The sequence below is a fragment of the Marmota marmota genome, unplaced genomic scaffold (genome assembly GCF_001458135.2).
Source record: "Marmota marmota marmota unplaced genomic scaffold, marMar, whole genome shotgun sequence".
NCBI classification, from domain to species: Eukaryota; Metazoa; Chordata; class Mammalia; order Rodentia; family Sciuridae; genus Marmota; species Marmota marmota.
The window spans coordinates 14251900-14278785 of record NW_026000153.1 but is presented as its reverse complement, the minus strand read 5'-3'; the positions used below and the strand labels follow the sequence as shown (position 1 = coordinate 14278785).

The 26886-nt window shown below is 39.9% G+C and overlaps 1 long non-coding RNA gene and 1 gene segment (V, D, J or C); one reads left to right on the top strand and one right to left on the bottom strand.

Annotated features, from left to right (window-relative positions):
• LOC125611528 lies at positions 1 to 25565 on the bottom strand. The gene is made up of 3 exons (XR_007341707.1): positions 25295 to 25565; positions 21554 to 21788; positions 1 to 1810 (listed from the first exon to the last, which is right to left on the bottom strand). It is a non-coding gene; the product is annotated as an uncharacterized LOC125611528 (long non-coding RNA).
• Positions 6380 to 26886, top strand: part of LOC107146187 — a 39005-nt gene continuing 18498 nt past the window's right edge. The window contains 2 exon segments of the C gene segment in view: positions 6380 to 6738; positions 6840 to 7154. Coding sequence covers positions 6693 to 6738; positions 6840 to 7154 — 361 coding nt within the window.

Here is a 26886-nt window from a genome sequence, read left to right as displayed (position 1 = left end):
ATGGCATAGCTGTCACTTCCTAACTCTTAACTATAGCAGTACTAGATGTCGAGAGAGGGTATATATGGGGGTACCAAAATATCATTCTTCAAAATTTTCTATTTCCTTTATGTTTGACGAGCAGGTCACCAACTCCGTACAACCTGAAGCCTGGTTCTGGGGACACTGGAAACTTTGGTTGCACTGAGCAAGCCTGGCTCTACCACAGAAGAGGAGCTCAGGAGCCGAATCTGGCGTGGAACCTCAAAGACCCATAACTTCCCTTAGGGCCAAGCCCCCTTTCCTGCCATGCCCACCGCCTTCCCTCATGGCCATCTGCCTGACTACTTAGAAGATCCTTAGGTGTAATTAGCGTAACTGAAAATAGACTTCCATTTCCCCTGGAGTCAAAGCCAGGTCTGTTTCTCCAAGCTTCAATGCAGATGTGTGACCCCTTCGATGTTCTTCCCAACATCTAGGAATCTCATGATCCTGGAGTGACCTGGGCCTGCCTCTAGGTTCTGGTCCTTGGTCCAATGTAGGCTTCTTCCTTCTCATATGCACATGCACGTGTGCGCGCGTGCGCTCACACACACACACACACACACACACACACCTCTAAAACCATCATTTCTATTTCACACCAAGTCTCCAGAGAACGGAGAACATCTACTGAACTCCATCCAGGGTGATGAGGCAGACTAATAATACCTCATATCCTTGCATATTTTCTATGCATCTGAGACTGTGGCAAATGCATTGCTCACATGATCCCTTTTAGTCAGTCCTCTGGCAACCCATGATGTCCCTCACCATGGAGGAAGAAAAGGAAGAGAAACAACAGAGCTGTTGTGCTCTTTAAGGGACTGAAATTCTTCCACAGGACCTCTGGGTGACAAGCTCCAGTGACAACACTGAAGGGAAGCATGTGTATTTGGCAGAGTTTGCCTTTCAGTGTTTGTCTCTTCCTCCAAAGTAAGCAGCACACTCATGGTTCTATGAGGGTAAAGTGTCTACTTGGTCTCCAGCCAGACCTATCTTCATGTTCCATCCTCATTCCCTCAGGTGTCCAGCTTTTGACAAGTTCCTAAAAATAACAGCCTCACTTTCTACACTTCTAATCTGAAAGTAATAATTTGGGTAACACTGGATTATTTTCATGATTTAATAAACAATGGCCATAAATCAATACTTAAGGTGCTAGAATGCAGGTGTCCCCAGCAATCCCCGTTGTGTTGTTGTTTTTATTATTCTGCCAATGTTCTCTAAGTGTTTCTCAGAAATCCAACCACTCAGCCTCCCTCCCTTCACCTTGTGGTTAGTTTTCTGTTTGTCCTCTGTCTTCCCCTCTTCCCCATTTCTCTTGCCAATTACCAATTAGGGCCTGAGCTGCTGCTTCCCGCCCTACCCTGCTCCCTACCACCACCATCACCACCAAGCTGTGGCTCTTGGCAGCAGTTTGACACAAGCATTCACCCTGGCCACTGTCACCCTAGTCACAACATAGAGCCATGCTGGGCTATCTCACCCTCCTGTGGGCTCTCCTGTTTCCAGGTAAGTCCCCCACCTTCTTTCGTGGTGAAGTTTTCAGAGACTGTCTGACTCGGGCTGCCCCTACCTCACTGCTCTCTCCCTTGCAGCTGGTCATTCACTCATCCAACTGGAGCAGCCAGCCCAGGTCCTGGGACACAAGGGAAGCTCTGTCTTTCTGCAGTGCTTGGTCCACATGAGGGTCAGCTACATCCACTGGTACGGGCAGCAGGAGGGCCAAGCCCCCCAGAACCTTCTCAGGATGGGCGTGTCCAGGAAGGATGTGCATTGGGATTCAATTCTGAAAGCAGATAAAATCACAGGCTTGAACAACAACAATGGCAATAGCTGTTCCCTTTTGGTGCTGAACCTGGGGAAGAGTGAGGAGGGCATGTACTATTGTGCAGCCTGGGACCAGCACAGCCCTGTGTGCTAAGCAAGATCCTGCACAAAAAGGTCTCTTACTCCCTGATCCTGCCTGGCCATGTTCACTGACTCTTGGTCTCTTGGGTTTCCCTGTCTCATGCAAGTAAAAACAAAATTTGTCCTCTGTTTCTCTACCTCCTGGGTTTTCTGAGATGTCCCTCTTTGTTCTTTCAATTCAGGTAAAATGATATGACTAAAGAGAAGTGAGCTCTTAGCCTGATGCAGACTTGAGAAACAATTCAGTCAAAAGGGGCCTTTCAAAGGTTCTTCGTTCAGCATTTCTACTGTACTGGAAAGAGAAGCTGTGCTGTGTGGGAGGCATCCTCTCATGTGATTTGAGTTTCCTCCCTGGCTGGGTGAGAGGCACTTAGGAACATCATGTGTCCAGAGCTTTCCCCACCCTTCTCAGGTCCTATGGCTTGTCCATGTGGAGGCGTGTCTGGCCACTACCCCAAAGACCCAATTGTCGCCCCTGACCTTGGGATGCTGCCCCTCCTTAATCTTCATTGGATGGGATTTTCCCCAGAATTTTTTGTTCCCCAATAAAAGTCTACTCCCTGGCATGTTCTCTCTCTCTCACTAGCCTCTTCAGTAAACCTTGCTACAATAATAGGTGGCTGGAGGCTGGAGCTAGGAGGAGCCATCCTGGAGCTGGTTTAAAGGTAATTAGAGTCTGTCTCTTTAATTCAAAACTCCCTAGAGATTTCTCAGGTTTCAAACCTTCATTCATGAAGCCGGTGCTGGTTGCGGGCTAAAGTGCCGATCAATCCAGGTGTCCCTGGCTTGATGAAGTTATTGAGTATTTGAAAGTAGGTACTGCAATAATCCAAGTTGGAATGGACACTAGTTCTAAAATAAACACTGTACATTGATGGGATACTGGGAGAAAGTAAAATAACTCATCAATAACGTTTTAGCTTCTTGAATGTTAAAATGATTATATTTAGGATATCTTGGACTCAATGACAATAGCCCTATATCTAGCTTTACCTGTTTCCTTTAACTTTTTCAATAAACCCCATAACAATTTTACTTTTGTGGCTGAACTTACTAATTCCCATCAATTTCTATCAGATAGAGTCCAATTATTAGAAACTGATAATTTCAGAATCTGAAATTATCTGCACCTCTCCAGCTTCCTCATTTTGTACCCACTGACTGATCTTATGTGGCAGTAGAGCCAATAATTGGAAGTTTGGAAAACAACATTACCCATGTTCAGCACCCTCATCCAGAGCTTGCACCAGAACTGATGTTACAAGATGGTCATCATGTGGGGGATGAGATAAACCCTGGAAGAGACCTTGGACCCTTTCATTGCTCCCTGTCCTTGAACATCACTCAAATGTGGGATGTGGAAGCACCCCAGCTTCTCTGATTTTTGTTTACTCATTTGAAATATATAGGAGTTTGACTAAATGTGAATATAATTTCTGCATTAAATCCAAGTCATTTCAATAAGATATCACTATGTCCACTATCTTCCTATAAAGAAGCCAACTTCCATAAAAGAAAAATAAATGAATAAAAGGAAGAAAACCTGTGTTCCAATGATCCAGCACCAAATAGAAAATCCCTATGCTGCTCTATGTGTGGAAGAAAAATAGCAAAAGGCTCTTTAAATTCTAAGCTGAATATATACATGTTGACTCTTCTTTCAATGGAAGAGTCAACATGTATATATGACTTCCTCATTAAATCAATAACCTAAAAACATTAATGTTTGGAAAGTTCAAATGATTCTGAGAGAAACTGATTCCTCAGATTCCTTAATTCATAGTTTATCTCTCAACTTCAGATGTTTGTGGCTGGAGATTTATAGTTAAAAATATGCCTGGCTTCTGCAAAGGCCACATATTAGTCCCCTCTAGTGAACCCCCAAGTCCAGGTGGGAGAGGGGATGGGTAAAGAGGGGTCAAGTCCTACTTTCCTTTTGTTCTCAGCTTTTTCTCTTCATTTCTTATTCTCCTTTGTGCTGATGAAAGTGGATGGGCACAGGAGGATAGGCCCTGCACCTCTCCCAGAACCTGGCTCCAGATAGGAGTGAATCCTGAGAATTGGCTGTGATGGGGCACCTAGACATTAGGAGGGACAAACTCCTCACTCACTTCCTTACCGAACAAGATTCTCACCTTTAGGATAATCATGACAACGTTTCAAAATTTTATTTCTAAGGGAGTGGTCCCAAATTCTTTCACTCTCACTGTCACTTGATTCTGGGAGCCTTGCTGCTGGCCTGTCTCTACGGGAGGGAGTCAGTGTGACAGGAGCAGGACTGGTGTGCTTCTGATGCTCACCTGGGCATGTTCATTGAAGGCAGCATGGCAGAGTCTGCCAGGAACCAGTTTCTGAGGGCTCACTGTGTGTTAGGCACTGTTGCAAACCCTCCACCTGGGCTAACTTATTTATGTTTCAAAAATATCTAATAAAGTGGGTCCTGATTTTATTCTCACTAGATAAATGAGAAAAAGGAGAGGGAGGAATTCAAATGGCACAGGCTTTGTAGCTAGATAGAACCAATCTCAAATCTGTCAGGGACAAGGTATTAAACCTTGAGCCTTTTCTATATTTGATTCCCATCAGGCCCCATGGAATTACATTAAAATTTTGGAGTTCAATATGATAGTGGCTACAAAGTACTTTAAAGGCTTTAAGTACTTGGTAACTCTTCTTTACAAATTATACTTTAAATGGTGATCTTTCACTGATATCAGCAAGAGGAGAAATACTTCAATGTTCACTCTTCCACTCATTATTTCATTCTTTCTCCTATTCTACAAACACCTGGGAATATAAGAAATACAAGATATGGTCTCACTCCTCTGCTAGTGATTGCCTGATGAGTCTGAGAGAACAATGAATAAGCAGGCCAAGATTTAGGCAGGAATGGCTATGAGAGAGGGAGACACGAGGTGGCGCCACTAGAAAGCAATTGGAGGCACATTCACCCCTGACTTCCTCCTAGGTGAGAAGCTTCCTGGAGGATTCAGTGTTAAGTTGAGCCCAAACATGAAGAGGAGTTCAGCAAGAAGTGTGGGATATACAGTGGTCCAGAGAGGAAAACTGCCAATCAATCTATAGATTTGGATCATGTGATTCTGGGGAGAGAGTGGCTGAAGACAGAAGGGAAGGGAACAGGTGGTTACCACATAGGGACCTCAGGTCCTAACAGCTCTGACTTGATCCTCAGAAGCAGAGTAGAGCAAGATGGAGAATCCTAAGCAGGGAAGTGACTAGGTCAGTTCAGTCCCCAGGTGATGGAGAAATCGGGACGGAGGGACCATGTTGGTGGCAAGGCAAAGAAGCGTTGGAGGCAGGGTGAGCCAGGAAATGTTTGAGTAGAAGAATCCACAGCAATTGAAGTGTAAAAAATTAGTTAGAGGAGAGAATTCAGGCTTACACTCAGGACCCTGGCTTGGACAACGGTGTTCCCTAATTTAGGGAAATGTTTTTCATTAGAGGAAGAGTTCACTCTGTCTTTGTTAACTTTCACTTTGAGGTCCTGTGTAAACAAACCTGTAGCTGTCTGAGCTGGAGATGTGCACATGGAGCCCAGGAAACAAGAGTGGGCTGGCAATGGAGGAGTAATGTCCCCATCATTCCTTCTCTCCTCCCCTCTAGGATAATTAAAGCCACCAATGGGGAGCAACCACTCAGGCAGAGTAGATAAAGTAAGAACAGAAATCTACACAACCACCCCCTTTAAGCATTTTGTATAAATACTCCAGCACTCACGAAATATGTTGGGTTGGGAAGTGACACAGAGAAAGCAAGCTCAGTAATCCATAAAGAGGGAATATGGCTTCCCCTCTCTAGGGGAAGCTAGGGTTTAGTAGAGATGTATAGCTCAGTAGCTGGGAGAGGACATGAACTTCACACTTCAACAAAAGTCAGTCACCAGGAATGGAATATGAAGATCTGTGGAGTGAGGTGACCCTAAACTGTAGGATATGGGAATAGCTGAACAGGGGTCAGTGGACCGATGATCCAGAGTCTCCAGCTGAGTGAAGATACACTCTTTGTGGGCAAATGATACACAGCACAGCCTGACCACCTGCCACCATGGCCTGACAGGTGGGGTTATTGAAGATCTACTTTGTGAAAGATACTGAGTCCATTAAAAGAAAGAAAAAGCTGGGCACGATGGTGCACGCCTGTAATCCCAGTGGCTCAGAAGGCTGAGACAGGAGGATTGAAAGTTCAAAGCCAGCCTCAGCAATGGCGAGGTGCTAAGCACTCAGTGAGACCCTGTCTCTGAATAAAATACAAACAGGGCTGCAGATGTGGCTCAGTGGTTGAGTGCCCCTGAGTTCAATCCCCTCCCCCACCAAAAAAAAAATGAAAGAGAAAAAGAACACACCCTTGCCCATGGCTGTGACTCATGCCGTCTCTCTGTTAGTCAGCTCTGTGGTCAGAGGTCATACCACTGAATCTCTTTTCCTAAACCCCATCCCTTGCCCACAGTGGGAGCTGCATCAATACCAACTGTGTAAGTGGGTCGTCTCACCGTTCAGAGATGCCATCTGTGCTCCATGATCTGACATAAGGTGTGGACCTTGAATTCCTGTCGTCACAGAGTGGAAGTGCTAATAGGTGTTGGGGACCCCCTTCAGGAAGAGGCAGGAGAGCTGCATGGGGAGGCCCATTTCACCTGCTCAGTGGGGAGTTTGTCTCCTTGACTCGCCACTAAACCACAGGAGTCTGAGCCTCTTCTCAGTGAAAACTGGCTGCCCCAGAGGAGAGCACAGTCTTCAGTCATGCTGTCACTGAAGCCAGCAGTGGCTCTGGCCATCCTTGGAGTTTGTAAGTTTTGTTTACTTACTTTTGACTGATGTTCTCTAATTTTATATTTTTTATAAAATCCCAAGAGTTTGTTTTATTTACTGCAACTTCTTTCTTTTCAGTGTATGTGTATGGTGCACGTCACCTGGAGCAACCTCATCCTTCCATTACTAAAACCCTCTCCAAAACAGCGCGCCTGGAGTGTATCGTGTCCGGAGTAACTATTTATGCCATGTCCATATACTGGTATCAGGAAAGACCTGGCCATCCCCTGAAGCACCTACTGTTCATTTCAGCTGATGACACTGTCAACCTGGAACCAGGCATTACAGTGGGCAAATTTGAGGTGGACAAGATACCTGAGACATCTACGTCTACCCTCACCATTCACAATGTAGAGAAAGAAGACTCAGCTACCTACTATTGTGCCTTCTGGGAATTGCACAGTAGTAGACAATCAGAGCCATCTCAATCAATAAATGACCTTTGGTTCTTCATTCATTATTATGAATTGGGGAACCACAGTCACCACCAGCATGCTTTTTACAGTCTCCTAGGTAATTGTTCAGTGGTGGATTTTACATATAGTTGCTAAATTCTGCATTTTCTGGACCAAGAGACTTTACATGAGAATGAACCAATGCTCAGCCTCATCTTTTTCAGACATTTTCTTTCTCCAAGTATTTCTCTAGGTCTCCCATGTTTATTCATCTGGGACAACCTCCACACTCACTATTCTTTTATGCCAAGAGGTTATAATAATTTTTCAAAACTTCTTCTGTCCTAGTCAATTTGCATTACAATGTTTTCTCAGATCCATGTATCCCCCTCAATTAGAAAAAAATATATTAGATAGTTTTCATTTTTCCTAGAGGGTAGAGTATAAGACACACTGCAGGATCTAACCATACCCAGGGAAGACTGCAATGACATGTTCATCTCATGCATGCCTTGCAGTGGGTGATGTTTGATTCTGCACAAAACTTGGAAACCCTCCTACTAATCGAGTCCAAGCCCAAGTTCTACTCTGAATTGGGGTTTGTGGTGTAGTTCAATTTTTGGCCTGATTCCATTAATCTGACAATAATTCTTTTAAATGTTTGTATTAAAAAAATAAACTGGCAGTATATGTGCTTAGCATGAAATTCAAACAGGGCAAAAAGATATTAAGGAAAACTTTATTGCCACATCTGCTCCCAAGTAAGTCAAACAACCAACCGCTAACATCAGAGATACTTAGCGAAATGCTTTCCTTTTTTTGTTTTTATTTATTTTTTACTATTAATTAATTAACTTATTTTAATTAAGTATATATGGCAGCAGAATGCATCTTGATTCATTGTACAGAATCGCAGCACAACTTTTCATTTATCTGGTTGTACACGATGTAACATCACACCATGTATGCAGTCATACATGTACCTAGGGTAATGATGTCCATCTCATTCCACCATCTTTCCTGCTCCCAAACCCCCTTCTCACTCCTCCCTACCCTTTACCCAATCAAAGTTCCTCCATTTTTTCCTATGCTCCTCCCCCCCATTATGGATCAGCATCCACGTATCACAGAGAACATTGGGCTTTTGGTTTTGGGGGATTGGCTTACTTTGTTAACATGATATTCTCCAACTCCATTCATTTACTTGCAAATGCCATAAGTTTTTTCTCTTTTAATACTTTCACACCAGTCAGAATGGCAGTTATCAAGAATACAAACAATAAGTGTTGACGAGGATGTGGGGGAAAAAGGCACACTCATACATTGCTGGTGGGACTGCAAATTGGTGCAACCAATCTGGAAAGCAGTGTGAAGATTCCTTAGAAAACTTGGAATGGATATTAGGGCTCTATCTGAAGTGTGAGGAGTAAAGATTTGTTCCCAGGATGTAGGCTCCCTATTTACCTCTCTTATTTTTTCTTTTGCTGAGAAAACAATAAGAGTTGAGTAAGTCCCATTTGTTGATTCTAGTTATTAACTCTTGTGCTATGGGTGTCCTAATGAGGAATTTGGAGCCCGACCCCACAGTATGTAGATCATAGCTGACTTTTTCTTCTATCAGACGCCGTGTCTCTAATTTGATATCAAGCTCCTTGATCCATTTTGAGTTAACTTTTGTGCATGGCAAGAGAAAGGGATTCAGTTTCATTTTGTTGCATATGGATTTCCAGTTTTCCCAGCACCATTTGTTGAAGATGCTATCTTTCCTCCATTGCATGCTTTTAGCCCCTTTATCAAATATAAGATAGTTGTAATTTTGTGGATTGGTTTCTGTGTCCTCTATTCTGTACCATTGGTCCACCCACCTGTTTTGGTACCAGTACCATGCTGTTTTTGTTACTATTGCTCTGTAGTATAGTTTGAAATCTGGTATCGCTATACCAGAGTATACAAAGAACTCAAAAAATTAAACAATAAGAAAACAAATAACAAATGGGCCAAGGACCTGAACAGACACTTCTCAGAGGAGGATATACAATCAATCAACAAGTACATGAAAAAATGCTCACCATCTCTAGCAGTCAGAGAAATGCAAATCAAAACCACCCTAAGATACCATCTCACTCCAGTAAGATTGGCAGCCATTAGGAAGTCAAACAACAACAAGTGCTGGCGAGGATGTGGGGAAAAGGGTACACTTGTACAGTTGCTGGTGGGACTGCAAATTGGTGCGGCCAATTTGGAAAGCAGTATGGAGATTTCTTGGAAAGCTGGGAATGGAACCACTATTTGACCCAGCTATTCCCCTTCTTGGTCTACTCCCTAAAGACCTAAAAATGAGCATGCTACAGGGACACTGCTACATTGATGTTCATAGCAGCACAATTCACAATAGCAAGACTGTGGAACCAACCTAGATGCCCTTCAATAGACGAATGGATAAAAAAAAACTGTGGCATTTATCACAACTGGAGTATTNTACAACAGACACTAGTATGGCAATATGTAAATCAGTGGATGTGTAACCGATGTGATTCTGCTATCTGTATACAGGGTAAAAATGGGAGTTCATAACCCACTTGAATCAAAGTGTGAAATATGATATGTCAAGAACTATGTGAGGTTTTGAACAACCAACAATAAAAATTTTTAAAAAAAGAAAACTTGGAATGGAACCACCATTTGATCCAGCTATCCCACTCCTTGGCCTATACCCAAAGGATTTAAAATCAGCATACTACAGGGACAAAGCCACATCAATGTTTATAGTACCTCAATTCACAATAGCTAAACTGTGGAAGCAACCTAGATGCCCTTCAATAGATGAATGGATAAAGAAACTGTGGTATATATGCACAATGGACTATTACTGACAATCATTTTTAATAGACTACTCTGGGCCAGGCATTATGCACAGCAGAAATTACAAGTTTTATTTGCTCTGTCAAGGGTGGAGGTTGCTCTTGTTAAGTCACTTTCTGCTTCCAGGTTGCAGTTTGCCACTGCAATGACAGAGCTCAACTTAAAAGGCATCTCATGGTTGTAAATCTCCATAAATTGTGGTTACATCTAGCTCAGTTCATGATTGTTTGAATGTGTTTATAAAACACTTTCTTGAAATATGGTCTTAAATATATAAACAGAAAAAAAATTCTATATTTTTGCTGATAAAAGGGTTGAGGTAAGAATAATTCTGGTTCTTATCTTTTCCAATAGCCTTTATATTGATCTTCCCATGAATATGGAGGACAAAGTGGTCAGGTGGTAGGCCTCTCACAGAGATGCTCAGGGCTCACTTGGGCTACCTCATTTTGGGCTGTGTGGTGATGCATAGGCTATTGAGCCACTGCAGCCTTATCTCCTCACCTGTAAACAAAGGTCTTGTAATTATCTTATATTTTTCATTAAAACTGGTCATGTGGTAAAAGTGATATTTATTACGTAGGAATCTTCTATGAAAGTCATAATTCTAGAAATTGCTAGACGCCGTTGGAAAACCATGTTTGATACTTGTCTTGAGTGCTCTTTTTGTAGTCCTATGAATGGGCTCCCTAGAGGCAACCTGGGGTACAGATACTGGCAGAGACTTGGGAGTGGACATCTCTAGATGCTGACCTTATGAACACATGATTATTTTTTCTTTCATTTTTGTAGTCTCTAAACTAACAGCAAACATTTATTTTTTTATTTTTAAATTTTTTTAAATTTGTTTTAACTAGCTATACATGGCAGTAGAATGCAGTTTGATACATCACATCAAAATTTCTCATTCTTTTGGTTGTACATGATGTAGAATCACACTGGTCATATAGTTATATATGTACATAGGGTGATAATATCTGATTCATTCTACTATCCTTCCTACCTCCATACCCCCTGGACTCCCTTCACTCCTCTCTACCTAATCTAAAGTAACTCTATTCTTCCTTAGCCTCTCCCATTGTGAATTAGCATCCACATTTATCTCTTAAAAATATTATTTTAAAATTTACTTTTTAAAAGAATTCATATGCTTCGTGATGAAACTCTCGCTACATATTATTTAGCACTTAGAGAACACCTAAAAGCCTAGGATGGGCTCTGCTTGGCCACTAATTTTTCTTCTTTTTTAAAAACAGACCCTTCTTTTAATAAATAAACTATGCCTTTTCTCCTCATTCCTACTGATAGAATCTGACAAGTTAGAGACAATGCTGACACTTTGGGTGCTCAGAGTAGCTTAGTGGGCTTGTGCATCTCCTTGGGACCTGGGATTTCAAGCCTGTGGATTCAGGTGCCAGTGGAAAAATCCACAGACTCCTCAAGTTGGCTAACTGATGTGGAAGAGAATGGGCTTTCCTAGCTCCACCTCTTGGATCCTGGACATGAAGCTTCTGGCCATGGGGTGAATGCCACTATATCTTGGCCACTGGGGAAGATGCAATCAACTCAAGGCCACTTGTCAGGGAGGGAACCCTGGCTTCACCCCTCTCCCTCTTCCTAGTCCTCTACTGGTGCTTCCTTTGACTGGTCCCTAAGATCACTCAGACAACAAGGAACTATTAATGCAGCCCATGGGTCTGACCCTTAAAGAGTGGGGAGGGCGGAGAGAGGTGGAGAGTGGATCTGGAGGAGCAGAGAAGACACAAAGCAGATGCCAAAGAAGTAGGTGAGGCTTATCCCCCAGTGAGCACAGCACTCTGAAAGCAGGAAGACAAATTTATCCAACAGCGTTCACTTCACTTTCCACAAAGCCACCACGATCTCACCTCTAACATAACAGGATGTGTGGCCGTTCCTTGAGTGATACACAGGAACCTCCACAAGTCTTGAGGGAGTATCATTAAATTCTCTTCTTTTGAGAATTTAACGAATTTTTTTCTTTTATTTTTCATAGTCTCTAAACTGTCTAATAGCAAACATTTATTTTTTATTTTTAAAAAATATGTGGTAATTGCAAGACCTTTGTTTACAGGTGAGGAGATCAGGCTGCAGTGGCTCAATAGCCTATCAAAATAGAGAGGATCATGTAGAACACTTGTAATGTAATTATTCTTGTGTTATGTGATGGATTCTTATCTCAGATATTTGTGGATTTGTTAAGTAAATCTCTGACACATAGGTAGAATAAGATCAATAATACAAGAGATCTATATTTAGATGAATGTTTACTGTGCTTTGTGAACCAATATTATGATAAATCCAATTCCATGCACTTAATATATTGTGTTTATTTGTTTGCAGTGCTTGGGACTAAATTCAGGACATTACCAATGTTGGGTGAGTGCTCTATCACTGAGCTTGATGTTCTTTAAAACCATAGATAAGGGCAGGGTGGCAAAACAATCCAAATTTTACTTACCTGTTGAGGGAGAGGAGTGCCTGATGCATTCATCTAAAATCCAATTCTACTATTGCTAAAATGGATCTGTCTCTTCTGCGGATTTAATCCACTTTCTTGGCACTTCTAAGTCACATTTTCAGTATTTTAATTAAATGCTAATCATTAGTATTCTACTGTGGTCCTGTTGCCTTTATTTTGTTCACATAAAATTGCAGAATAATTACCAAAATTTATATTTATGTATAGAAAATTTGCAGTCTAGATTGGGCTCTTATTTTCTTTGCTTAGTAAAAAAAAATACTAAAAACAAATCAACTAAACCAAAAAGACAATGGCATAACAAAACAACAATAACAAAGAACACCTATAAGTTAGCCAGTTTATGTGCACAGGATTGAATAAACAGAGTATTTTCTCAAGGACCTTAGTTCTATAGGAAAATAAAATTTTAATAAAAGTTCTGATAAGATTATAATAATAATAGCACTTACGTGCTAGGCACAATAGGAAGCAATTTATATACTTAATTCTAATGTTTATAGCAGCTCAATTCAAAATAAGCAAAGTATGGAACCAACCTAAGTGTCCTTCAATAGATGAATGGATAAAGAAATATTGTATATATTCAATGGACTATGACTCAGCTCTAAAGAAGAATGCAATTATGGCATTTTCCAATAAATGGATAGAATTGGAGAATACCATGCTAAACAAAATATGCCAATCCCCAAAAACCAAAGGCTGAATGTTTTCTCTAATATGCGGATGCTAATTCACAATAAGGAGGGAGGCAGTAGAGAAGAATAGCGTTAGATAGGTGGAGAGAAGTAAAGGGAGGGGAGTTCAGGGCATATGGGGATAGGAAGGATAGTAGAATGAAACAGACATTATTTCTTTATGTATATATGAGACTGCATGAACAATATAATTCTACAATGTGTACACTCAAAAATGAGAAATTATATCCCATCTATGTATGACATATCAAAGTGCATAAACATATTCTACTGTTATGGGCCAGGCTATATAGACAATGACCAAACAGACTCCATTTTACCCTGAAACTTCATATTATGTAAGAAACGCTTCTCCGGGAAAGCCCCACCTCTGTACCCATTAATAGTTACCTAGCATAACATACTGGGCAACACAAAATAGCAATTCTTACACAATGTAAAATTATTCTCTTCGGTTTCCATTTTTCTTGGGCAATGTACCTTGTCAGAGATTGATTGTTTAGATATTAGTAACCATTCTCTCACTTGTACTGAACTGGGGTCATTTTGACCACTTCCCTTCTGCTTACTTGCTGCTATACCACCCTGGAAAGTCCCATGGGAAACACCAATGTCCCCATCGCATTGTCTCACTAACTGTCCAATTGTCTCTGTATCTGCTTGTTTGCAGTTATGTCAACCCAGGTGTGGTTTTTTTGCCTTTAAATATTCTAAAATGCTCAGTCTCCTTGAAGCGACAGTTATGAAAAGCAGTCGCTGGCTGGCCAGCTCTTTGATTTGGACAAAACTGGGACTTGGTGTGTTTTCTGAATGACCTGCCCCACAACACTACTACACAAATAAAAAAACTTTTATAAAAATAAAAGCTTTCTATTGTTATTATCTCAATATTATTAATATCTTACAGTTATAAATTTGGCACTTTAATCAAGTAAGTGACTTGATAGCTGGTATTTAAGCCCAGTTCTGTCTGATTCACACTCTACTGCATGGATTGCAGAGTGATTTGCAAAAAAAGTACTTTTGAATGGAGACATTTTGGGAGAAATCAAAGAATTTTTCCACTCACATTATGATTTCTTTCTTGAACTGTGTTCTTAAGCTCCATTCTCCAGGGCTACATTAAAGCATTTAAACTGTTTAAATACAATGTTTACTTAGAAACCATCTGCAGATAAATTTATTATGCAATCATTTTTTTTCTCACATTGAAGTTCTAATGATCTATATTTAAATAAGGAAAAAGGGCACAACAAAAAACTGTTTATTGAGCATCAGAAGTTTGTCAAGATGGAACACAAAGATATGAACCTTTATAAGCTTTGACACTGCAATTCCCACAGTTAACCTGCTAGGGAGCACAGAAATATTTTCCAACATGGATGGGAAATAAAGTTCGAACTAGACAAAACCACAGTCTTCCCTGAGAAGGTCACATTCCGTTCTGCTTCCTGTACAACTATCCAGGGAGGGACTGGCAGGGGCTTAGGACCAAGCAGGTGTCAGATCCTGAGCTTTACATAGTTTTTCTGACTTAGATATTATTGTCCACCTCTAATAGATGAGGGGTGTGGTGAAAACATAGAGTTTGCAGCATCCAAGATCCTGCAGACATTGCCAGCAGCAGGGAAGAGATTTAGAGCCATGTATAACCATCATTAAAACTTGCCATTCCCATCACACTACACTGAACCAGCAAGACCTGGAATCCAGTGCAAAGAAGAGAACTAAGATTAGGCTTTTCTGTTCGTGAAGGTCAGACTGCAGATTGCATTCCTACAAAAATGTGCCCAAGTAGGAAATTTGACTGGTTAATGAAAAGTGTTGAAGTTGAGAGATTTACTATTCACAGATAATTAAGCAATGAAATGGCTTGAATGTTTGAGTAAGTAATGCCAGGAATAGAACTCTGTTATCACTCTGTACCTCAAAGGAGAAAAAAAATAAACAAATGATTCCTTGATTTCATTATGATCCAAGTTTCCTGAGAAAGCAGAAATGAATGGGTCATAGGGTAGGCTTCATGGCGCCAGAGATTCCAATAAAGGTACTGCCAAATAAAAGAAATAAACATCCACTTTTATCACACAACCCAGTAGAAATAGTAAGAAGAATGCATTCAGTGGTTTTTTCATCAAATTATTTCACATGATGAAAGAACCTGTCTTGGAAAAAAATGACTTCCTCAAATTTCAAATATTGTAGATCTTTATTATTTTTAATCATATCTTTGTATTAATTATTTTTCTCAGCCACAGAACAAATAGGACATTACAGTCATTCCCATCCTTGACCATCTCTGGAAAGAGGTGGGCTATAGGGGTGTCTCTGAAGAAAGAAGGGGAGGTGGCTGCTCAGGATCTTGACCATGAGGCTCCATCCCCCAGGGCATCTACCAGGAGAGCAAAGCTGAGTACCCCACAGTGCCTCTTCCCTCTGGAGGGGCTATTGATGTGATTTAAGTCAAGGAACTAAGATTATATAAAGATAAGGGTCCCAATCCCAAATGGTAGTCACAACAGTAGCTCTGTGCTGATCCTGCTTCAACAAGGAGGCAGAAGAGGGAGGAGGAAGAATGGAAAGGATACAGAATCCACTGAGCTTCAGTGTTATGCTCTGTTCTGTGCCCAGTTCCTTTCTTAAAATGATGCTGAGGGACAGATGTGCTTATTTCACTTTCATAGTTGAGGTCACTGAGTGTCAGACAGAACCAAGTTAAGCTAGTAACAGGCAGAATTGGAAAGAGAAGCTGGAGTGGATAGTTTCATGCTCCCTTTTGTGGTCCACCAAGTTGACTTGGTGTGCAGAAATGGAATAGAGTTTCCAGCTCTACCATTTACTAGCTTATTCCCTCTGGGACTCTCTCTGGATTTAAAATATCATTGATTGGGTAGAATAAGCCAATGTCCATAGACATCTTTTGGAAATTTTAACCACCACATAAAAGTAAAGGATTGTGGTTTTATTTTAACATTTTCACTCATTCCAATTAGATCTCTAGAAAAATTATCTCTAAATGATAGACAATATTTATGGAGCTCTCACTATATGGAAGGTATTGTGGTTTACTTATGAAAAAGATTTAATAATCACTAAAAATCATAGGCTGATGTCAAAAAAAGGAATTTATTATCAAGTATATGAAAGTAACAGGCAACAATTGGTGAAGCAAGGCAGCAGTGCTATCTGCTAAGTGATAGAATTATCATTATGTCCACTCCTATTCCTCAATAAAAGATATTGTACAAATAAGAGTAAATGATTTTGCTCATGAGCTAATAACATGAGATATTTTTCATATTGGAATTTAGTGGAAATTTCATTTTGCTCACATCTTGGCTGAGAGCTAAATTAAAAAAAAAATAATAATCAGTTTTATGTGTTTCTTAAAACAGCACTAGTTTTCACCTGAGGGCAATCCCCTCTCCAGGGTGCATTGGCAATGTCTGAGGATATTTTTGGTAGTCACAGAAGCGTGGGGGGAACACTACTGGTATGTGGCTGGTAGAGGCCACAGATGCTACTAAATATCCTACAGTTCATAAGACTGCTTCCCTCTCTTCTACCATGACCAAAGACTATATAGCCTTAAATGTCAACAATGCAGAGGTTGAGAAAACCTGGACTAAATACATTTCCCAAGGACATGCTAAGTGATGGAAAAAAATTGTTGACCCCAACTATTGGCTCATGAGCTATGTCAATACTGAATGTAAGAGGAGCTTAGAGAATTTGGGGGGACAATATCTGTGTAAACTTTCTCTAAAAAGCCCTGTTGGGAGTGCCATGGCAACGTCCTCCCCTCCCAGGGAGGAAGGAGGGAATAAGTGCTTCCCACATTCACACCAAAAAGGATTCACCAGATGCTGGAGCCAATGTGAGTCCAGAGCAGAACCCTATGTGAGAGTCATGGGTGGGTTTGACCTTTGTTGTGAGGGTTTGGTGTACACAATGACCAGTGATGGCCTCACCTGGAGAAGTCCACAGGTGCCTTCAGGTCATGGCAGACTTTTTAACTTAATCCAACTTTTACCTGATATCCATTAAATAATGTTGATAAAACATCAATTATAAAAAGAAAGCACCCTAAAACCTAGAATGTAAATGGACTGATTATTTTGGTGTCCTATAGAAAAGTCTTATAGAAAGAATGGATCTGGGCGGAGGGGTCTGAGATACCTATTTTCTCTTCTTACACTCTAGGACTCCTTCCCCTATATCCTGGTATGTCGACTACTTTGCTTCAGTATCCCACCTCCTCAGTCTTATCCTTTGGCACACAGTGTAAAAGGCAAGATGTTATAGCTACAACGTTCATCTGCTTGTCGCTCCAGAAATATGATTTTTTTCCTATTTCTCAGATTGATTAATGGATATTCAGAAAATGAATGCTTTTCTCTTGATAATTTTTGTTTTGTTGGAAATACTATTGTTGAAATTGAATAAATACAATGAAAACAAGTGAAAATATTATTTCAGTAACAGAAAGGAAGCATATATTTCACTGCCTGTTATCCAGGCATAATTTTTCATACACATTTTGGTACTGACAAACTCCAAACAGTGTTTTTGAGGATTTGATATTTACTTGGGGAGAAAAGAAATTTTTATTTAAGGTCGGTTATAAGCAAATAATTCCATTCATGAAGTATATATTCTGTCTGCCTCCTTTTGGTATTCAAAATAAAATTCACAGAAAAGTAAGACATTATGACCTAATATTATAGCCTCTGAAACTATGTCATTAGAGCTAAAATAATGAGCATACCCACCCCTCAATATGTCTGTGACTACCTGCTCCCCAACATGGAGCTGCCTCCTTCAGCCCTGAGCCCTGCTAGGCCTCAGCCCCAGCCTGCAGCACTTCCTGTCCTCCTTAGATTGAGGCCTTCCTATAGAGGAAACAGGAAAGAGAGTCTGATGACTATCAACTGCACCCTCAGATGCTGGTAACTGTGCCCCTAATGTCTGGTTTTGCATAATTGCCTGCTGAGTTGGTTTCATATGTAGACAATGAGTATGTTGAAACTGCCTGACCATCTCAGAGAGCAGGCAAATTCCACTAATCCATTTCCCTGAGATTTCTAGTAATGATGAAAAACTCAGGATAAAAGTGCTGGAAAGGAACAGCGCTCCCATTGGTGCCTCATAGTGTATGTTAGATGTTTTAAATGTGTTCCGAATCTCAGGGAATCATCATAAATCCCCTGAAAATAGAATTATTCCTAGAAAAAATAACTACGAATTAGAGGTGGTCACTGTGTTTCAGTTTGCACAATTGGGCCATTTCAAATATCTTCATAGGTTACTAACATCACAAGAACATACTGTGGAGTTTAAGAGTAAATGTGACTTGTCCAGATTTACTGCCCACCCAAGCCCAGCCCAGCTAGGACAGATGGAGTAGTTGCCCAGGAAATCATGGCTGAGTTTCACTTTGGGCACACATCAGGAAGAGATCCAGTCCTGAATATTCTGCCCCAAGACCCTTTTCCATGCCAGAGAGGAAAAGACTATGAAAGCCACTTATCTTATCAGTTAAGTTCATGAATTTGGTTTAGCATAAAATGTCATGGGTGGGCTACATGGAGAAATATTAAAACCACAAAGCCAGGACTCAAGCAAGTGATCAAAATGAGTAATGAGGATCAAGTCTTAGAAATAGATATTGACCATATTTTCATTCTCTCCTTTACATTTTGTCTCCTATTGCACTTTCTTTATTAAAACTGAACAATGAGATAATGATTGATTGATTGATTGATTGTGCTGGAGAATGAACCCCGGGCCTCACATATGCCAGGCAAATATGCTCCATCAGTGAGCCACATCCCCAGCTAAACCCTGAGATTTAAAACCCATGGAAGGAGATTGTAGATGTGACTAAAACAAACTTACTTTTGAGTTTATTGTAAGAGAGTAGGCTTCAAGACCAGTTAAGTTTAAAGCAAATGCTATTTTCTTTCTCTTTTTTTTTTTGAGAGAGAGAGAGAATTTTTTAATATTTATTTTTTAGTTTTCGGTGGACACAACATCTTTATTTTATTTTTATGTGGTGCTGAGGATCAAACCCAGGACCCCAAGCATGCCAGCCGAGTGCGCTACCGCTTGAGCCACATCCTCAGCCCAAAGCAAATGCTATCTTCTAATGATGAATCTGCATTTATAAGTCAGAAGACAAGCTTGGAAACTAAGATAAGAATTTTATAAGAGGTATTATATAAGGAAAACTCAGGGTATGAAATCAGCATTCACCCAGAGGAAAGGGTGGCATTTCCTGCTGGGAATTTCTGTGAGATTATAGGAAGAGTTAAGAGAGGCAAAGAATTGAGTGAAGGCCATTCCTGTTCCGCATAACCTGAGTGTCCTAGCCCAGAAGAGGTAGAAACACTAACAGAACTCAAGATAGACCTGGGGAGAATCTGAGAGTTTCAGATGATGTTGAGCTCCTCCAATACTGCCAGGGTAGAACTTCACCAACAGAGGCAGGTATAAACAAATATGAGCCCAACCCAGCACTATTTTCTGCACAAGTGTTTATAGAGGAGATCTAAATGCCTTTCAGGGTTTCTAATAGGTTACAGAGGTACTGAGAGTTTCAGGGAACATATTGAATAAGATTTGGATGACAAGCTGCAGGGGGAAGCTTTGCACCCCAAGGGCTTGGTGTGGAGTCAACAGTGATGAGTTCAGGTCTGTTAGTGCACCAGCAGATTCAGAGGGGGAGTCCAAATCCCAGATGACACAGAGCAAAGTGCTGGATGCTGCTGAGGACAGTGAGTAGCAGAAAGATGACTAAAAGGATGATACCCGACTCCTAGTGGGTTCCAGGGTGGCAAGGGCAGCCCAAGTCTTAACAGCACCCAGGGCCCACAGACTGACTCAGGCAACAGCCTCCACTTCTTTTCTACTTTCTCTACTGGAGACAAATACCTGTGTGAATGTTCAGCCAGCCCTTCTAATGGTACCCCATGGGACTTCTGGCCTAGGGCTTCCAGTGTTGAGCACCTCAGAAATGATATTTATTGGAAAAGAGGGAAAACAGGGCCTCAGAAGGAAGATGCAGCTATCTGAGCCAGAGGGGTTCTCCTTTTTTCCTCTGTAGGAGCTGTGGGACCTGTATTCATACCTGCTGAATGTGGGACCTGACAGGGGTGACACAGTGTCACTTATGATTACTGTCTGGGGCTACAGGAGCCCTGATGCACTTAGATTATGTAGGAAACCATATGGAAACCATGATGAAGTTGGTTTAGGAAAGAACAGAGTAAAGAGAAGCTCCCCAAAGTGGAAAAATATGTTAACGATATTTAGTGATTTTCCTTGATTTACCCAGGTTACAACTTCAAATTAATCACCAAAATTTTCAACAGGTGAAAGCTGAGAGAAAATGAAATGGTTGAAAGGAAGACGAGGTTAAATTTTAAAATGTAATAGTGATAATTATAAACAATAGAAATTTACTATATCTCAGAAACCATCAATATGCTTTATTAAATTTGCATAAAATTTCGATATATGTATAATTATTGCAGCCATTTTCAGAGGAAGTATGTGAGGCTTAAAGGGATGAGGAAATTTTCACAAAACAGACAGGTCCTAAATGATAAACATAGACCATTAATAGTTGTAGACATCAAAAAATGCCTCAGTGCTATGGGAAGTTTTTCAGAATACTTGATGAACTGAATAAAGAAATCAAAATTCTGTACATATAAATACATTTGTAGTTCATGGAAACATATTCCTATCAATGTATCTGCAAATAAAAAAATCTGGAAATTAAAAAACCATAATGATTATAGCTGTTGTCCTTCATGATCTGATCATGGATGTTGTCATTTTTATCTTCATTTTGTTTCTCTGAGTTTCTTCATGAGTATATTTGCCAGCATGCTCTGCTTTTCAACTATGTGAGTTTGTGAAGTCCATTCAGCAGTCTGTATCCTCATCTATATAATGCAACTACAAGTGTCTATACTGATTATTGTGGTGGCTATAAAGGTGGAGAACATTTTTTAAAGCTAAATAAATGTTTATTGAATATTTGATACAATTAAAATTAATGTTTATTAAATACGTAATATGTAAAAATGGGATGTAGAGAAAAGGAGTTCATAAAATATCTCCTGGGCACTTCCCTTGAAGCTAGGGCACCTTCCTGTTCTCACATTCATGCAAAGAGCCCTATGACCATCAGCCCTATTTCAATATGTACAGGGCAAGCCTGCTGGGCACAATGTTCAGTCTGAAGCCAGTACTGAAGGGCCCAAGAATCACCCAACCCACTAATTCCTTTCCTCACCCAAGTTCAGGTCACACCCTCCTGTCACTGACCTGAGACATCCAGACACCAGGTCCCCACTTCTTGAGTACACAGCTGGCAGTCAACATGTCACTACTGCAAGTTGTAACCTTCTTCTCCTTCTGGGCTGGTGAGTCACTCTGCCCAATTCATTTTTTCTTGATGAGTGACTGTAGTGATTCTTTCATGTTTACTTTTCATATTCTCCTTTTTACCTCACAGTTGGACTTGGATGGTCAGAAATGGAGTAGTATGATGTATCTGTTTCTGCAGAAATAAAGAAAAGTGTTAACATAAATTTCAAGTACATATTCAACACATATTCTGAAAATGAAGCCATTTATTGGTACTGGCAGAAACCAAATCAGACCTTGGAGCATCTGATTTAAGTTACCTAAACAAAATCCCCAGCTCGAGGTCCCTTGAATGGGAAGAAAAACAAAATTGAGGCGAAAAAGTATTCTCGAACTGTTGAGGTGCAAACGTATTTTTGAACTCTGTCTTCAGTCCTTACCACACATTCCATAGAAAAAGAAGATGCAGCCATGTACTACTGTGCAGTGGGGAATCCCCTCCTTGGGCTTGAGTACTCCCACATCCCTTCCTAAACAGGCAACCACAACCAGTTCCACAGCTGGGCTTCCAGTCTCAGGCTGCCTTCTCTGAGCTCTCCTGGACTGCCCAGAAGCTTTCATGGGCCATGCCTACACTTGAGTTCACAGCTGGACCCAGGCACTGTGCTTCCAAATCTTCACTTGACTGTTTCCCAACCAATTCTATCCCTGTCTTTGGACTGAGAGGCACGGGCTTTGCCAATGTTCATCATGCCAGCATCCAGAGATGTTTGCTAAGTGCAAGGTGCAGGTAGAAAGTTACTCATGGTGTGCCATTGTTGTCACACACAATCAAGACAACCCCTGTGCAATGCACCCCTCATTGGTTCACTAATATTTCTTTAACTCACATCCTTATCTAGGCTGTTTCTGACCATGACCAATTATTAAGGGTAGACCTTTAACTTTCTTAGTTCCCTATGTTTTTAAGCATGTCAAATAAAAATAAGCATCTGGGAGAAACACACTAAATGTAGGAAGATGGGTATTTACCAAGAGAAATGGATGAAAAATGTGAATTAATTTTTTTCAAAGACCTTTGATAAAGTTTCTGCATGGATATCCTCGTGTAAGGGACAGAAGATCAGTGTGCCTTGGTAAATAATGTAGTATCTCCAGAGGAGTTGGCCTTATGAAAAAAAATTTAGCAGATTTTAATATGATCCCTATAAAAAATAGTGACACAGTTCAGTGATGAATGAAAGAGGCAAGTAATTTGTGTTGCATTCAAATGATAGAAACATGGGAACTTAAAAATGACATTTTGAGCATTTATAATAAAAGTGAAAATGTTTATAATCCAACATAAGATAACATATAAAGTATGAATATGTGTATATTAACTCTCAAATATGGAAATTTCTGTATTGATGGAAGAAATAAAATTTTAAAAAAGCATTAAAGTTTAAAGATGGGTTTTATTTCTTAACAGGGTGAATGGGTTATTTCTTCTTTATACTTTACCCTATTACATACATCTGAAAGATATTTAGGCTATTACAGATGTAGAAACTGAGAAACAAAAATTTTGTATAATTTAGTTTACATCAGAGAGGGTTAGTAGTTAACAGGGGTTCTTATTATTATAGGTCATTAATTATGATATTTACCTAATTCTTTTAAGGACCTGATATGTTTTTAAACATAAGGCTTACTCAGAGAAGAGACCAGGAAACTACCTGTAAAGGCCATCTAAAGTAAAATATATGCAATGATCCAGACATATTATAAGTATTATGAAAATGCTTAAAAGAAAATAATGAATGCTTTTATTATCATCATTTCATAGCACATTTACTCAGATATCTTCAGTGAGCATGTGTTACTTATCCAAGCTCACATGGTTACCAGAGTTATGATTGGAGTTAAGTCATCTTTGTCCTACTCTTCTCACCTGTCACAGGGAGATCACTATAATACCACTTCTCAGGATTTGGTGACACGGAAAATGGCAGCAAAAGAATCATTTAAAACACCATTAGCCAGTCCTCAGTACATGTTAGATATGTTATTAATTGTAAAGCCTTATTGCTACAAGCAAAAATGAGCAATACTTAAAAATAACCCTCTCTTTGACAGTATATGTGAGAAAGCTCCAAAATTGTTTTATCTAGTGTACCAGAGAGTCCCAGAGAGCAGTGGAGAGGTGTCTGCAGTGAGATGCCTGGGCTAGATCTTAGAGAACTCCCTGGCAGACTTGCAGGACTCAAAATACTGGGCAAATAATGGGGAAAGAGACACAGAGCCCCAGCACTTTCCAGGGATGGAATACCACACAGCCTCTGAAATCAGTGTATTATGGATTTAGCAGCAAAAGTAGAAAATGTTCACAGTACAGTATAAAGAAGTGTTTATGGAGTATATAATAACTTTTTAAAATTTATATTTGTTTTGATAGAAGGATTTTTTTTTTTTAAAATGGGAATATAATTGTTCAAAATTTGAAGAATGATCAAGGAAATTTGAAAATTCCCAAGGAAATACATTACTATGCGTTCTGCCACACGGTGTTCTTAATTTTGCATGTTTTCCTTAACAAGAAACTATGGTTTTGTTGAAAAAAAAATTCAAAAAGTAATTTTATCTTGAGGCTGGGTTTGTGGCTCTGTAGTAGAGCATGCGCCTTGCACACGTGGGGCACTGAGTTAGATCCTCAGCACCACATAAAAATAAATAAAAGTATTGTGTCCATCTACAACTAAATGATATATTTAAGAAGTAATTTTATCTTGATAGATGATAACAGTAATACTAAGAATAGATAATATCATTGAAGAATCATGATGTGTTGAGTACTAATATCTGGGAATTTTATGCATTATCCTTGTATAATATGATAATGTAAGCACTTTACCACCTCTAAAAATACTTATGTAAGCACCATACTCTTATGAAAACTGAGGCCCCAGATCTTAAATATCTTATTTAATATTCTATATAGTTAAGTGATAAAGGAGGGCATTAATTGTCTCTTGTCCTAAAATATAATGTTCATATAGATTATCTAAAGATCTGCATTATTGGTCCCAATTATTTAACCATAATAAAATAATATAAAGGCAATTATGCAAATCTCACTAAATATATATATATATCTATATATATATGAATAACACCAAGCAATCACATATCTATTCATTACTATGTAGAAAAAAGTTTTGAATGAATCATTTAATGCTTTTTCCACTGCCCTTCTTCTCCAGATGGAAATGATTGTAATACCCACTTCACAGGACTGTGGAGAGAGTTAAATGAAACAACATAAGGAAACCTCTCGAGCTTTGTCTGAGAAGTAGCAAGTCCTCAGTGGCTATTAGATGCTATCATTGAGTATTAAATATAACATTAATTTGAGACCACCCTTACACACAACAAACATTCATGAAATTCAATGGATAAGGGAGAATAGAAGCTGATTCCTAGAGATTTTTCTGTATTGAACCTTCCAGAAATTGCAGTCCAGTTTCTTCCTAGAGGTACCCAGATTAAGGTTGAAATGTGACTCTTCTGAGTGATAATCTGCTTGGAGATATCCCAATTGCTTTAAAAAGAAACAGAAATATACTCTAGTACTTGTATATATGACATATTGAATAATGTTACTGAAAGCCTCTGAGTCTCTTGGTTGTGATATTGAAAAATTAAGGTCAGGATTCTTACCTGAATTCTGACTCAAGAGCAAATCACAGGCAGACAGACATGATGACAGGATGCAGCAGCCATGTCTTCATAGGTCCAAAGCAATAGTTTACAGTGTGAAATTGCAGAGGGAAAAGGTGAGTAGGTAACAGAACCATTCCTCCCACCAAACAAGAATAACAGTGTGTGTCAGGGAGTCTTTTCACAGAGTTAATACATATATCCAATCTGCTCAGCTCATGTGGTGCAGGAAACCCCCAAACCACTCATAATAGCACCAGATCTTGAAAAACCAAAAAAATCACCTGACCCTCCACTTTTTTGAGACACTAGAACATCCATACCCTCCTGCACTGACTTGAGGCCTCAGCTCCCAGGATTGTCACTTTCTCATCCTATCTTCCCTCTGGGCTTGTGAGTTGCCCCTTGCCACTTTAGTCTCCAGGAGAAAATTAAGTCATTCTTTTTTGTAGCTTCTTTGTGTATCATTTGTTCATGGGATTTTTTTTTTTTTTGCAGTTGGACTTGGGCAATTGGAGCAACCTGAAATATCAATTTCCAGAGCAAAAGATGAGAGTGTTGACATACATTGTAAAGTGTGGTTCCAAGATAGTCTCAGATTAAGCTTATAATGGTACCAACAGAAACCAAATCAAGGTTTAGAGCATCTGTTATATGTCTGAACAACTGCTCAAAGGGATTTAGGCAGGAAGAACAAATTTGAGGCCAGTAAAAATACAAAACACTTTCATTTCAATCTTGACAATATTTTTCTTAGAGAGAGAAGATGTGTCCACTTCTTACTATGCCTATAGAGAGGGCACAATGTTATAGTTGCCAGAATAACCCTCACGAGAAACACCTCCAGGCCTCCTTCACATATGGGCAGCCACAGTGGCTGCTAAGCTGGGTACTCAGTCTGAGCCTCCTCTCCCTATTGCACTTCTAGAGTTTCCCAGGGTTTCTCCTGGATTCTACTCTTCCATTGATCCCTGCACAGTATTAACAATTATACTCTGAAAATACAGGGTGGATGGCAGACCAACAGTACAGTCATTGTTTACTTGACTGTACAGATTTCCAACAATTGAATGGTTCAAAATGAAGGCAGGAGAGAGTTAAATGCCTGGAGAGATGTGCAACTATTATATGGATATTTTCTGTGACTGTCATTTTCCCATTTTACACCTGAGCACTGGAAGTTTTTAGACATAGGATGATCTGTCAGACATGATAATTGTATGCCTTCATTGGTATCCTGAGACAATCTGAAAAAATCTAGTGATATTTAAATCTATAAGGAAACAATCAGCTATTAGGGGTCTATGAGAAATCATTGTACAAATCTTGTGTATGGGGAAAGAGGAAGCAGCTCTCTCTACACTCAGGACTCCTGGCTGGGACAAAACAAGCTCAGCATATGCCCTGAAAACTTTATATGTCAGCATTCTGCAAAGAAAGCCAAAAATCTGAATAAGAGGAATAGACAGTTAAAACGAGATAATACCTGCTTCCTGCATCTACAGAGAATGAGAAGCTAGTATTTCCCACAATCAGCAAAGGAAAAAGTAATTATTGACAATTATTTTACATCTATTCTGTTAATACAAGTT